The sequence below is a fragment of the Bombus pyrosoma genome, linkage group LG13 (assembly GCF_014825855.1).
Source record: "Bombus pyrosoma isolate SC7728 linkage group LG13, ASM1482585v1, whole genome shotgun sequence".
In the NCBI taxonomy this organism is placed as follows: domain Eukaryota; kingdom Metazoa; phylum Arthropoda; class Insecta; order Hymenoptera; family Apidae; genus Bombus; species Bombus pyrosoma.
The window spans coordinates 1564432-1577070 of NC_057782.1; the positions used below are offsets into that span (position 1 = coordinate 1564432).

Below are 12639 nucleotides of genomic sequence, written 5' to 3' on the forward strand. Positions count from 1 at the left end.
CCACTCTTCCTTTCTTTTTGCCCCTTAGTGGTAAGGTTTCTAATGAGGCGCGCGGTTTATTTGCTTATTCCTGTGTTCCGCATTCGTTGTATCTTCGCCATTGAATTTCTGTACGTTCAGAGGGATGGGAATGGATAGATAGGTTACAAAATTTGTTTTCGTAAGCTACGTTGCTTATGTAGTAGCTTACGAAATAATTTTTGTCTTTTCTCTTGTATATTTTATTGATCCTCAAAAGAATCCATCTAGATTTCTTTAAAATTAATATCTTAATTTTATACACTTATTTTATAATTGTTACAATCCCACTGATCATCGTCTCGATTTCTTCAGTGTCATCTGAAACCAAGATCAAGATTCTGCTTTGTTAATATACATGTTATTCCAATACCTCGCTTAAAGATATCACGATCCTGCAACAACCATTCTTAATTATTCCTACCTCCGGCACTCGTCACAACGTTAAACAACAAGAATCCTTTCAGTAACCCCAAGTCGAGCAAACTGGAGGCTCGTGCACGATATCCGAGCGGAAAGCAGTAATCCCCGCGTGTAACGAGCAGGGCTAGCTCGCGAAAGCCTTTTAGAGCAAAAAAAAAAAGACATCGCAGCAAACGACGAAGAAAAAGAGCCACGAAACGAGAAAGAGAGGTAGACAAAAGGGAGAATCGATCGTAACGAAAGATTGGCGAGAATATAAGCGTACGTGGGAAAGCCGGTGCCGCGGGGGCCGTTGTATAGAGAAAGAAACATAAAAACGCGTATTACCGATTCCGGAATACGGCCATTAGTCTGAAGTCAGCGCGGCTATCGTTTATTAAGCGCAAACAGATATTAATGTATTTTTACACGCCGTGCCGCCGTTTTCGTTGCGCCGACGCCACGAACCGCCGCCGCCGCCGCCACCGCGGACGCCGACGCCACCGACGCCGCCAGGCACCGCTGGCGCGGTCCGCGGGGTCGAAGCCAAATCCAATTACTTTTATTCGGGCGAAATGAGTGCAGCTAAGTCATTAATACTAATCAATGGCGCTGGGACCTGATCTCCCGTTCTCTTTCTCTCCCATGCACACGCTCCCACCCTTTCCATACGATCTTTCTCTCGTACTCTTTCTCTATCACGTCCCCCTATGTCTCTGTGTATGCGTTACCGGTCGCTCGCGCGTTCCACACGAATTACCCATAACTCAAATGCCTCGAAATGACTTTATTGCAAAAAACTTGCGCTTTTGCGCGGCCGCGAGCCGCTTCTCTCGTCGTATCCGCATTGTTAAAGGCTCCCGTGCCGATAAGTAATGTTTATTGTTGCATTTCCAACGACCGTGTATCCCAATCCTGTGCCACCCTCTTTTTTCCACCCCACCACTGAACCAGCTCGCAACGCCGCCCTTTTTCTGCTCGCGTTTTTTTTGCACCACGTTACTCTGTATATATGTGTGACTGTTCGATATATATATGCATGTATGGATAGACACACGCGTGTCCACGTACACCCCCGTCCACCCTCTGATCCGATCTGGGTGGTGGTCCCTCTCTTCCCGTCTCTACACTTCTCTCTCTGTCTGTCGAGCGGAGAACGCTGCAGCACGGTTTTTCGCATTAGCGAGATGGCCCGTGAGGGCCGGCTAACGATTTTTTACTGCTCGAACCGACCAACGAACGATCCTTCCCGCGAAATTTAAAGCGTTATTATTTCGTTCGGTCGGGCATTGTCGCTGATGGTCGCTGTTCCGATTGCTCTGGACGCCGGTGCGCGCGTCACAGGAATGAGAGAGGGAGAGGCGAGGGTGGCTCGTGTAAATCGGGCTGCTTTCCAGCCGTTTCGAAGGTGTGAAAGGTCGCGGATTAGTTTCTTTGTATCGGGGAATGGGACTTTTTTGTCGAACCGTCCCGAGAATTTATGTCTCGCCGTGGATCCCCGGCCATGCCGACGAGAATGTTTCCTCTCCCCCCTAGGTTCGATTTATTGGAGTTGCAATAACTCGAAAATTTCAGTTTATTTTACCGGCGGGGCCTCCAACTTCCGTGTTCCTACCCTAGCTGAATGGGGGACGCGTTGCTCTCCAGAAATTTGTATTTGTAACCCTCGTGTGTTTTAGCATTGTTCCAAGCTTGCTACTGACGTTTTTAAATCTCCCGGAAATTAGAGTTTTCTGTCGAAAATTTTTGTGAAAAATCAGCCCGTGAGGTTTTACAATTTGTAGGATTTTTTGTCTTTTGTGGAAACTTTGAAATCCGGAACTTTGTGGAAAATTTAAGTTCTTTGAAACAAATTTTTGTGGTCAACTTATCAATGAAGTTTGTAGCAAAATTGGAAGGTTTTCTAAAGTACTTGAAGGTTTTCTGAATATCCTATCAGTGAAGTTTTTCTACATTGTAAAAAAGTTGGCTGGCTTTCCGAAGCAAATTTTTGTTGTTAACTTACTCACCACCGAAGTTTCGGAACTTTGTAAAAACTTGGAAACTTGTGCGAAATAAATTTCTCTGAACCAAATTTCCGTAATATATAACATTACAATATTCAAAACTTCGTAAAAAGTTGATCAATTTTCTGAAGCAAGTTTTCGTGCAAGCAGAACACGTACCCGATACAAATTAATATCCAATTTTATTCTCTTTATACCGCTTCTACTCTTAAAAATTAATAATTATTTTATATTACCTTGGAAATCCTCTTCGTATTTTAATTTTACATTTCTCTTTAACGAAATCTGATAATGGTAGATACACAAACCCCGGCGGGAAGTGAATGACCAGGTCTATAATGATAATTGAAGTTGATGCAATTGTGGGTATTTGGTAAATCCATTTTCGGAATGCGAAGAAGTTTTTTGTCCTGATAATATTTATATATTTAGGACACTTGAAATTCGAGGAGTTTACTCAGAGGTAATTAGAACGGAGAGGACAAACTTGTTAACGGAATTGAGAGACGGCTACCAAAATACGGGAATGAATGGACAACAATTAGAAACAGTAACGAAGTCAATGAGAGGCAGTTATGAATTATGCACACGAGAAGTCGGCTGTCGCTTCAAGAATTTTTCCAAATGATTTGTTTGTTGTTCCAGTGGAGAGTCAAGTGCGTGTTACATTAATTCCCGGCGGCGCGGTTAAAATATTTGTTAAATAATTGGCAGAGTAAAATATATCTATTCTTCGCGAAGAAAAACATGACAACCTTTTAAATGCATTCTTCCGATCACATTCAACCAATATTTTATTTTCCTAACTTTAAAAAATACTTCAAGTTTGAATAAAATAGAAGAGAATTCTTGTTGGTATGCATGATCTTTCGTTTCAATTTCATGCTAAACATCTTCTTACGACAATACAAATCTTTCGTACTTACTAAAATAATGAGCAAAATTGAAATATAAATATTCTTGCACCTCCTTAAACTCGCACCTCCGCTTAAAGCTTTTAGTATAATTATTCAGTACATTTGTTTCAAGACTCAATAAAATTAAACAATCATTAATAGGAATACCATTTAACTTGGCTATCAGTTTTATTGACAAACGTATGCATAATTTAAAGTTTACAATATGCATAAAAAATTGAGTCTTATTAAAAATAAATGCTATTCCAGGATTTTTAAGTGTATTCAGAAATAAATCTGGTTTTTTGTGTACGTATTAGCATCGAATTATAGAAATTTCTCAATAGGTCGTGAATAATTAAGAAGCCTGTTTAACACGGGGTTGAGATAATCTAACTTATCAGTTAAGGCTTGAACAAACCGCAGTGTCGTAGATACATTGGTTAAAATTCATTTCATGCATACTAAAATTTTTCCTTTCGTTGTATAAATTTACATTTAAATGCAAAGCGACCGCGTACCTATGTTTACATGAATTTTCTTCTTACTTCAAGTACCTGTGCATACTCTCGATCCGCATCCCCTATAATCAGCATGCTTATTACCCAAATAAGATCACACGTGATTTAAAAAGGTATGTACATAGAAGATCACTCTTTCACTATAAAAGATACTTATACCTCTACAGTACGATCGATATTTATCCCCAACCTTCAGGAAAAAATTAAATATAATAACATGTTGATCAAAGCATGCAGGTGGGATTTATATTTCTCATACGAAAACCGTTGAAGAAATTATAAAGGTTCGGATATAGGAAGAAAAGCAACGTTTGTGTGCTTCTGTCGAGCAAGGGGGGTCGATCGGCTGATTAATTTATGCGAAATGTCTAAACCCCGTAAACATACGTTTCTACGGCTTACTATATATCGGAGTGCACTTTTACAAGCAAAATGGCCGGGCCTGTACATTCAACTAATCCCCCTCGCCTCGTCCATTTAATATGGGGGTGGCCATAGCCGTTTACGAATTTGCGTACAAAAAAAATTGAACTACCGCCGTTGCTCCTGCGCCTCCTATTTTCGTTCGTTACCTATCGACCGGGCTTTATCTATTTTTTATGCAATGAAATGCCCCGATACCAATGGCGATGCGGCCGCGAGCGCCGCTCTCCATTGTACGACTTTGACGAAAATTCGAAATTACAGCGCCACGGAAAAGGGATATTCACCCCTTTTATATAGAAAAATGGCAGCGAGAGCATTCGAATCGTTTGATAACTTCCACCATTCGCGGGATTCCGGATCGTTATATATTTCTTTTTTTCGCCTAATCCTGTCACTTGTACCAGTGAGAATCTTCATTCCCCGATTTCACGTTTAAAACTTTGATCGTCTAAAAGCCTGTATCATCATTTAGGTAACTGGCCACACGAACTGAAGACAAACGAATTTTAAACCTCTGAAAAGATCCGTGTATTTAAATCCTCTGACTTAAAATTCTCTCGCAAAATAATTTTATCACTGGTTGAAAATCGCCGTAAACATCGTCTGTCTGATATCTAGTCATGTTTATCTGGTTGACCGTGAGTCCGAGAGAGAAGCTTCGGTCGAATTTATTCATGGATCGTGTCACCCCGGGGAGAGAGTCCTTTTTCGCGAATTAGCCGGGTGTCGAAGCTCTAACACGCTTAATCTGTATCCAACTATGGCGATACACGTTCCGGCATATTTCCATGCCATTATGCAAAGAGGCCGCGCGCCGGGTAACATTACTTTGTACAACCACCAACCATCGACACACGATGAAAGAGAGAAGAAACGAGGGTGGAAAGCATCGGGGCTCGTGCGTACTCCATCGATTTATTATAATTTAGATTGTCTTTCTAAGAAGCCGACTGTACGTGCGATGTACATATATATACACAGGACGCGCCTTAATGCGCTGCCGTTCGTTAATTATTCCTCCGGCATCCCGTAAATATGCATGAATTATATATCGCACGGCACGAACGAGCCGGGGATACGGGGACGAATGATTAATACACGCCAGTTTCTCTCTTTTCTTTACCTTTTTGCTCCCTTTACCCCGTTCAACCCTCGTTCGATTCATATTTCTCGAGAGAGAATAAGCAAATATTGCTGAGTGATAGATTTGAAGGTTCTATCGAAATTGATATTCTTTAGAGCTAAGTTGGACGGACGTTGAACCCTCAGCCACGAGTGATTTTCATATTTTTTTGTTTAGAGTTGACAAACTTTATATCTTGTCCTGGTTAATCATAAGGAGAGTCTTAATGCAGTAATAAAGAAAAAAAAAGAAAAAGAAACATGACGCAATAATTGCGATGGCCCGCCGGAATTAACAGAATAAATAGATATACTTATTGATGGAATAAATAAATAGATTAAATTTCTGTAGGTAGAGTTTCCCAAAACTCCACACTTTTTTCCGTGATGAATAATTGTAATGTAGCTGTCTCACAAAGCAAAATAAGGAGAAGTCTATCCTGAATACGGAACACGTCAAAGACACGAATAAAGAACACGAAGATAAAGTTACCAGTCGTTAGTGCAAAGTGTCGCCTGTAATATATCGTATCCGTAATATGTTAGGATGAAAACAGAGGCGAATGCACAGGTAATGCAAAATCCGGTAGGGAATAATTGCAACAAATTCCAATCTTCACCCTTCGCGCATTGAAACGTGGGTATTCGCGAGATTGTACATTCGCCGGTGGTATTTTAAGAAAATTGACAATCCGTACCGAGCCTTTGTGCAGCTTTGTAATCGTACAGGGGCAGCGGTATAAAAAATATTCACCGGCTTGATTGCCAATATATCGTTGTACGGCGCTGATTGAACCAACCCCCAGTGGTGGTAGTGCCTATATCGCATCTCGTCAGCTTGTTAATTTGGAATATCGTCAGGTGCACAATAGAAAAATTTCGCAACGCGAATTATTTATGTTTATATAATATCTCGTCGATTTGTAATACGCGTACACGTGTACTCACACAGAGAATGAGAAAACGGGAGTGTGTGTCGCAATGTGCAATTTTTCTACGTTGGTCGTTTTCTGTTTCCTACATTCTCTCTCTCTCCCTTTCTCTCTCTCTCTCTCTCTCACTCACTCATTCACTCACTCACTCACTCACTCATTCGCTCACTCACTCACTCACTCACTCACTCACTCATTCGCTCACTCACTCACTCACTTTCTCTCTCTGTTGGACACGCGCGCGAAAATCGTATTATCGCGGGAGAATTTCGTTAACGAGCTTCATTTCGCGAAAGAATCGTCGCGCTCACAAAGAATCGTTGGTGGATACATCACGGGAAATATTATAAACACGCGAGTTCGATTCGAGAAATCGGCAAACCTTTGTCGCGTTTCGCACGTTCAACACATGGGACACAAAGTGTATATCGGACGAACGGTCGACTTCGTCTCGCTGATTTTTCTCTTCGTCGATGATTCGTCGCCCGCGTACGGGTTTCATTGTTCCCTTTTTTTTCACCGCCAGCCCTGCCTCCAACCCCCTTATACCCTATCGAACGGCGTGTATGTCTACCACCATTATTTCGTAGCGAAGCATTTTAACGTCGGCCAGTTGGACCGTGAATGATTATTAATCAATTTTCAGCGTTAAACGTGCCGCCGCAATAAAAAGCGTGGTACGTTAACGAACCACGCGCGTATAATTGAGCATTTTGGCGAGAATGATTGCGAACCCGTGCTAAAACCTTTGCGTACCCGTTCGATTGATTTCGGCTAGCAAGGAGAGAAAAAAAATCAGACACGGTGCAAAGGGATGATGAAAAGGTAAAATGAACGACTTGCCCGTCCTCGATTTTTTAGCTTTTAGTTTTTTAATGGCTGGAAAGCCACGTCACCACACGACGGTGATGTATGCAATCGATTACAATGTCGGATTAATGTTTGGCAATAAGTTTCTTTGGGGCTAGAAATTTAATTGAGCAGTAAGAGAATTTCTAAATCTTTTTTTTATTTGTTATAAATATATATTGTATACAGTTTATTATATATATCATGTTTAAATGTAATTACAATACAAGGTAATTTTTCTAGAGTCTCTAATGAAGAAGCCTTTGAAATTTCCTAAATACATGAATTAGTTATTTTTCTAGAGGTGAATTATATCATGTGTATCTTTTTAACCCTACTGTGATCTTCTGATTTTTATGTCCGAATCTCACTCATATCTCAACAAACAAAAAGCCTTAATGTTTTGAAAATATCTTTTTTATATTTTCCATAAATTCACGAAATACTTTAACGATAGAGAAACATGGGATTTGTTTTTGCACTGTGTTATTCCGCAATTGCATTTTGCCAATATTTTTCTCTAAAACTAATTAAACACAAAAATGTCAATCACTGTTCAATCGAAAACTTCAATTTCAATAATTAAAATTAGGTGCATTTACTTTTTCTATATTGACGGTAAACGATAAAAAATTGATGTGAAAAGAAAAAATAAAAGTATGCATCATATTCTTGCATTCGAAAGTTGCTCCTAGTATGTCAAGCTGCTTACGCAACAGGAATTAATTATATCAGCAGAATGCGGGGGGATCGATAATTTAAAAAGTTGGACGTATTCCTGGATACTCGGCGAGCGTCATCGAAAGTTGGGACGTTTATCGAATCCCCTTGGGGTAGGTTGGGTCCGGCGATCGCGTCCACGTTGTCCTTAAACAGGTAGAAAGTTGAAAGTTTGTCGGGGCTTACCTGACCTTCGTGAAATAATCAGACACAGTATCAAGCGAACTCTCTTCAAATAACGTTGCTACTTCAACCCCTTTCCAAGTTTATCGGCACGATAATTGTGCTACTGGTTTACGTTCAATCTTCTTACTACGTACTACGAGAAATTATAATCGCAAAGCAGCTAGCGAACTATTGAATCGGATGCCATTGAAACACTTCTCATTCTACTTCTAACTCTTTAACATTAGGACTTGCAGAATAATTAATATGACGAAATCATAGTTTTGATAACAATTTTATATATTTATTACGACGCACTTTTTTTATATTTGAATCACGTTGATAAAGCAAATAGATGAAAGCTTATTTTTTTTCTCTCATTATGTATTTTATCATATACCTCTCATGTTAGTTTCTTTGATACGATTTTTACAGTTTAATCACCAATATTTTTATATTTTGTTATTACATTGATGATTGTGATTCAAATCATTTCTGTCGATCCATTCGTATCTTGTTAATTCTAACGTTAACAATTTACCCTGTCTCGCAGTATCATCGAGACAGAGTATACGAATTTTTGTCATTGAACTACGATCGTCTGACAAAGAAGGTGTCGTTTCACTTGCATTATGTATATTTTCGTACGAGTCCTGTTTGGTACAAGGTTCGATAGTTTCAGCGCTAAATGTCTGCAGTGTTTCATCGAAGATCTCTTCATTTCGATCACCAGGGTATATTGATTTATAGTTTGGAATAAAGATTTGAAAATATGTTAAAGAATGTTTTACGACTCGATTAAGGGGACGCATGAAGAAGTCAGAGTACGATATTAACAATATCAACTTCCTTAACGAGGGCCATTAATATTTTGGCAACATTGACAACAAAAAATTACCTGGGAAGCTTGAAAGGCGCGCAGGAAAATTTGCGATGACACATATAGTCGAAAGCACTTTGTTTCCACCGGCGGTGGTCGAATATTTTATAATTGTTATCAATACGGTACAAATGCGAAGGGGTTTCAAACGCGGCGTAATAAACGAAATAAAGTATCGCTATTTTCGCCGCTGACAGAGCGCGCTGCTCCGCAGTTGGACTTTTCGGCTATGTTTCCACCGGTACCTCTTCAATCGTAATTAATATTTTTTCCCGGCGGCTACTTTTTTTTGGCTTTCGATAAATTTGACAAAAAAAAAAAAAAAAAAAGGGAAAAAATTGGAAACAAAGCCTCATTTTATAATACAGCGTTCCATTTCTTTCATTTTATTTCTATGTACATTCCCAACCATCGAAGCGTAGAATTTAATAGAGTACTATTAACATAAGCTGTAATTATGTAAATCTTCGTAACTTACCACTTGAACGCACGTTTGTTACAGGACAGCGACAGGAGTAGCGTTGGCAGCCCTGAACCGGTGGCGGCCGCGACGGGCTCGCTCCATGACCATCAGATGATGATGGATGAGATGAAGAACTCGCGGAAGAATAGTCCGTCACCTGAAAATCTGCATCAGGCGAAACGTGCGGCCGTGGCGCAAGCGCATCTTAATGGGACGAGTAAGTCGGAATCTGATTTATTAATTGGATAAAATAATCGTGTCTTTCTATCGTACTTAACGCTGAAATTATCAAATCTATCTAAATAATGGATATCAGATTTCTTATTTTTATTTTACACAGAACACAGAAATTAACTGCATTATTTACAGTTATACCAGATTTTGACTGATATGGTTTATAAATAGAAGTAACGATAGATAGCCAGATTGGGTGAACTAAACAGGCTGCGGTTAGTTGAATGCATGCGTACTCAACGAATATTCAAACTCCAGATTCTCGAAAACGTAGCGTCATATAGAAACATTCTATTCTATACGTTTGACTTATTTTTATATGAGTAATCCCCTCCTTCCCCATTGTATCATGATTTTGCAAATACCCCGCATATATAGATTTACGAAAATACTCGAACATTTGTAGACACCTTTTATAAATATATTATATTTATATTATACGAGACATTTTCAATTAAATAGAATGAATTTACTATATTCATTATGTTTTTATTGTCCCATCAGTGGCAGGTATGGTGACCCTACAGAATCTTCAGAACCTAGCGAATCTACAAAACCTACCGCAAGTCGCATCGCTAGCTGCGGGTCTCCAGGGAATGACAGCGGGATTGACTAACAATCAGCTCATCAACACGCCCCTGAATCTCACTGTCAGCTCCTCCGGTAGGGATACAAACAGACATTGCATGGTTTGACAAACTAACATACAGAAAAACTTGACACTTTTTTACAATGCTTCAATTATTCAAATAACTTCCTCACAAATTGTTTTAGCACATTGTAAGTTCTCTCGCCATACTCTCCATATAAGTAACATCCCCCTCACTAAAGAAATCGTTCTTTATTTTTCTAATACTCATATTATTTACCATTTCAACTGCTCAGTTGTAGAATTTTTCTCGTGAAGTTTATATTTATTTAATAATGTTGTTCTCCTCGACTATATGTATATTATTTGCATTATTAATATGTAGGTAGTTTTTTTAAATATTTACCTTTTGTTGTACTTGAAGAGATAAAAACCTCAAAATGGATTTTAATTTCTCAAAACACACCATCCAGTGGTGAAATAATTTAGTATTCTTAACAATATGTTATAAGAGTCGAGCTAGTTAATTAAATCGTCAGATTTTCCTTTCACCCAATGAATTTTCATGTTCAGGTGGCACAGTACCAACAGCCTCGAACACGACAGCTGCCCCTCATCTTCTGCCGCCGAGTTCGACGCCAATGGCGACATTACCTCAGCTATTATCTCAGCCGCAACCGGTCGCGATGCCTCAATTCATCCTAACGTCCGGTCAATTGGTTCAAGGCATTCAAGGGGCTCAGCTTCTTATCCCTACGTCGCAAGGTAAGCCTTCCGTTTCTTATGTGTTTGCACCCTTTCAGCTCTCGAAACGAGCATTCAACGGCACCCATTAGAGGCTCATTCCTGAAGTTCGAAGTAAACCTCGTCCACGTTCAACGTGTCACGCAAATCGATTGTTCGTCAAACTCTTTTACGATTACGATTCATAGGGAATTTATTATACAGAAAATAGATGCGTAGAATGAATCGTGTTAGCTTGGAATAATAAGTAGATTCAGTATTTGACTAAAAGTATATTTCACTTTACTGTCGAATATTTTGAAATTTGGAATATTTTTTGGATAAACTTTTATCGTAAATGTGTAGAATACATCGGGATTTGGAATAAACATTAGAATATTAGACGAAGAAATTGATGGGGAAAGAGTTAGAGAATTTTGTTTTTAAGACCTTCCTCTAAGATATTCATTACAAACATTTAGATATTGAAAATCCAAATGATCTGAATTAGAAGTTTAATACAAGTAGCAACTGATGGTTAATGGCCTATTTTACGTATCATATTTAATCGTCAAAGGCCATCTGCGAGATATTTTGCATTTTATATGCGTTAATCAATGGTTATTAAAACTCAATAACAAGTATACAGAATTGAAAGTATCTCAACAATTTTTGATTGACTTCTAAGGAATTCTAATTACACAGTATTAATTTCAAACACTTTTCTCATATAATACATAATATTTTCTCGCAGTATACCAAATATAACATTATCCTAATATTCTTCACACGTCATAGTGTATTCCTTTTTCCAAACTTGTAAAGCATTAGACCCTCTCAACAAGTCCAGCTGTCGAGATCCCGAAAACATTCGAGGCGGCTAATCGCAGCCTCACCTGTGAAATTTAATTAAACGGCACCCAGGAGGCAGAGCAAGAGAGGAGACTGTCTGACAAAAGGTCCGCGAGGAAAGAGGAGATGCCCTGTATCCCGTAGCTATCAGTAAACCAACAAGAAATCTCCAACAATAACCCTCGCACTAAATACCTTCGAATTTCAGGGCATAAATCAGTCCGAGTGGTCTCATCGTGAAATCTGCACGATGTGCCGGCGCATAATGTTGTGCAATCAAGATGTGCCGATGTATATATATGTGTGTACATATATTATATATATGTATACGTATATATACATATAATATATAATATCATATCGACTATCTCTGACCAAGGCTCGGACTAAGGCTCGCCCCGTCGTCCATACTTAGTGGTCCTCGACTGGCCTGGCGAGCAGAGGGCAAACTCTGCAACTAATTTCAATGTATAATTAACGTCTCACTACCCCTTTCTAGACCCACGAATAACCACCCCTCGCCTTACTCGTGTCCGTTCCTTCCTACCCTAACCCTAATACCACTCTCTCTCTCTCCTGGCTGGACATCACAGCTCCGCGGATTCAGCCGCTATTATATCGATTGCGGTTCGCGCTAACTTCGTTTCTACCAAGTTGAGTTTCTATTCTGGCAATTGAGAGAGAGAGAGAGAGAGAGAAAGAGGACTGGGACCATAGGAGGAACGAAGAGGGACAGGTGGATGCAAGGGTTGGTACGAGAGGGAAGGAAATGAGACACTAGCACAAGGGAGGGTAAAGAGGGGCAACGAAAACTTTGCGAGTCTGCCTAAGTGGATTGAAG

The 12639-nt window shown here is 39.5% G+C and overlaps 1 protein-coding gene across 4 annotated transcripts in view; it reads left to right on the plus strand.

Annotated features, from left to right (window-relative positions):
* The window catches only part of LOC122574459 (POU domain, class 6, transcription factor 1), a 210151-nt gene that overhangs the window by 174848 nt on the left and 22664 nt on the right, over positions 1 to 12639 (plus strand). For all 4 annotated transcript variants that reach the window (XM_043742093.1, XM_043742091.1, XM_043742092.1 and 1 more), the window contains 3 exons: positions 9440 to 9617; positions 10139 to 10297; positions 10797 to 10988. In XM_043742093.1, coding sequence (XP_043598028.1) covers positions 9440 to 9617; positions 10139 to 10297; positions 10797 to 10988 — 529 coding nt within the window. The remainder of the gene's footprint in view (positions 1 to 9439; positions 9618 to 10138; positions 10298 to 10796; positions 10989 to 12639) is intronic.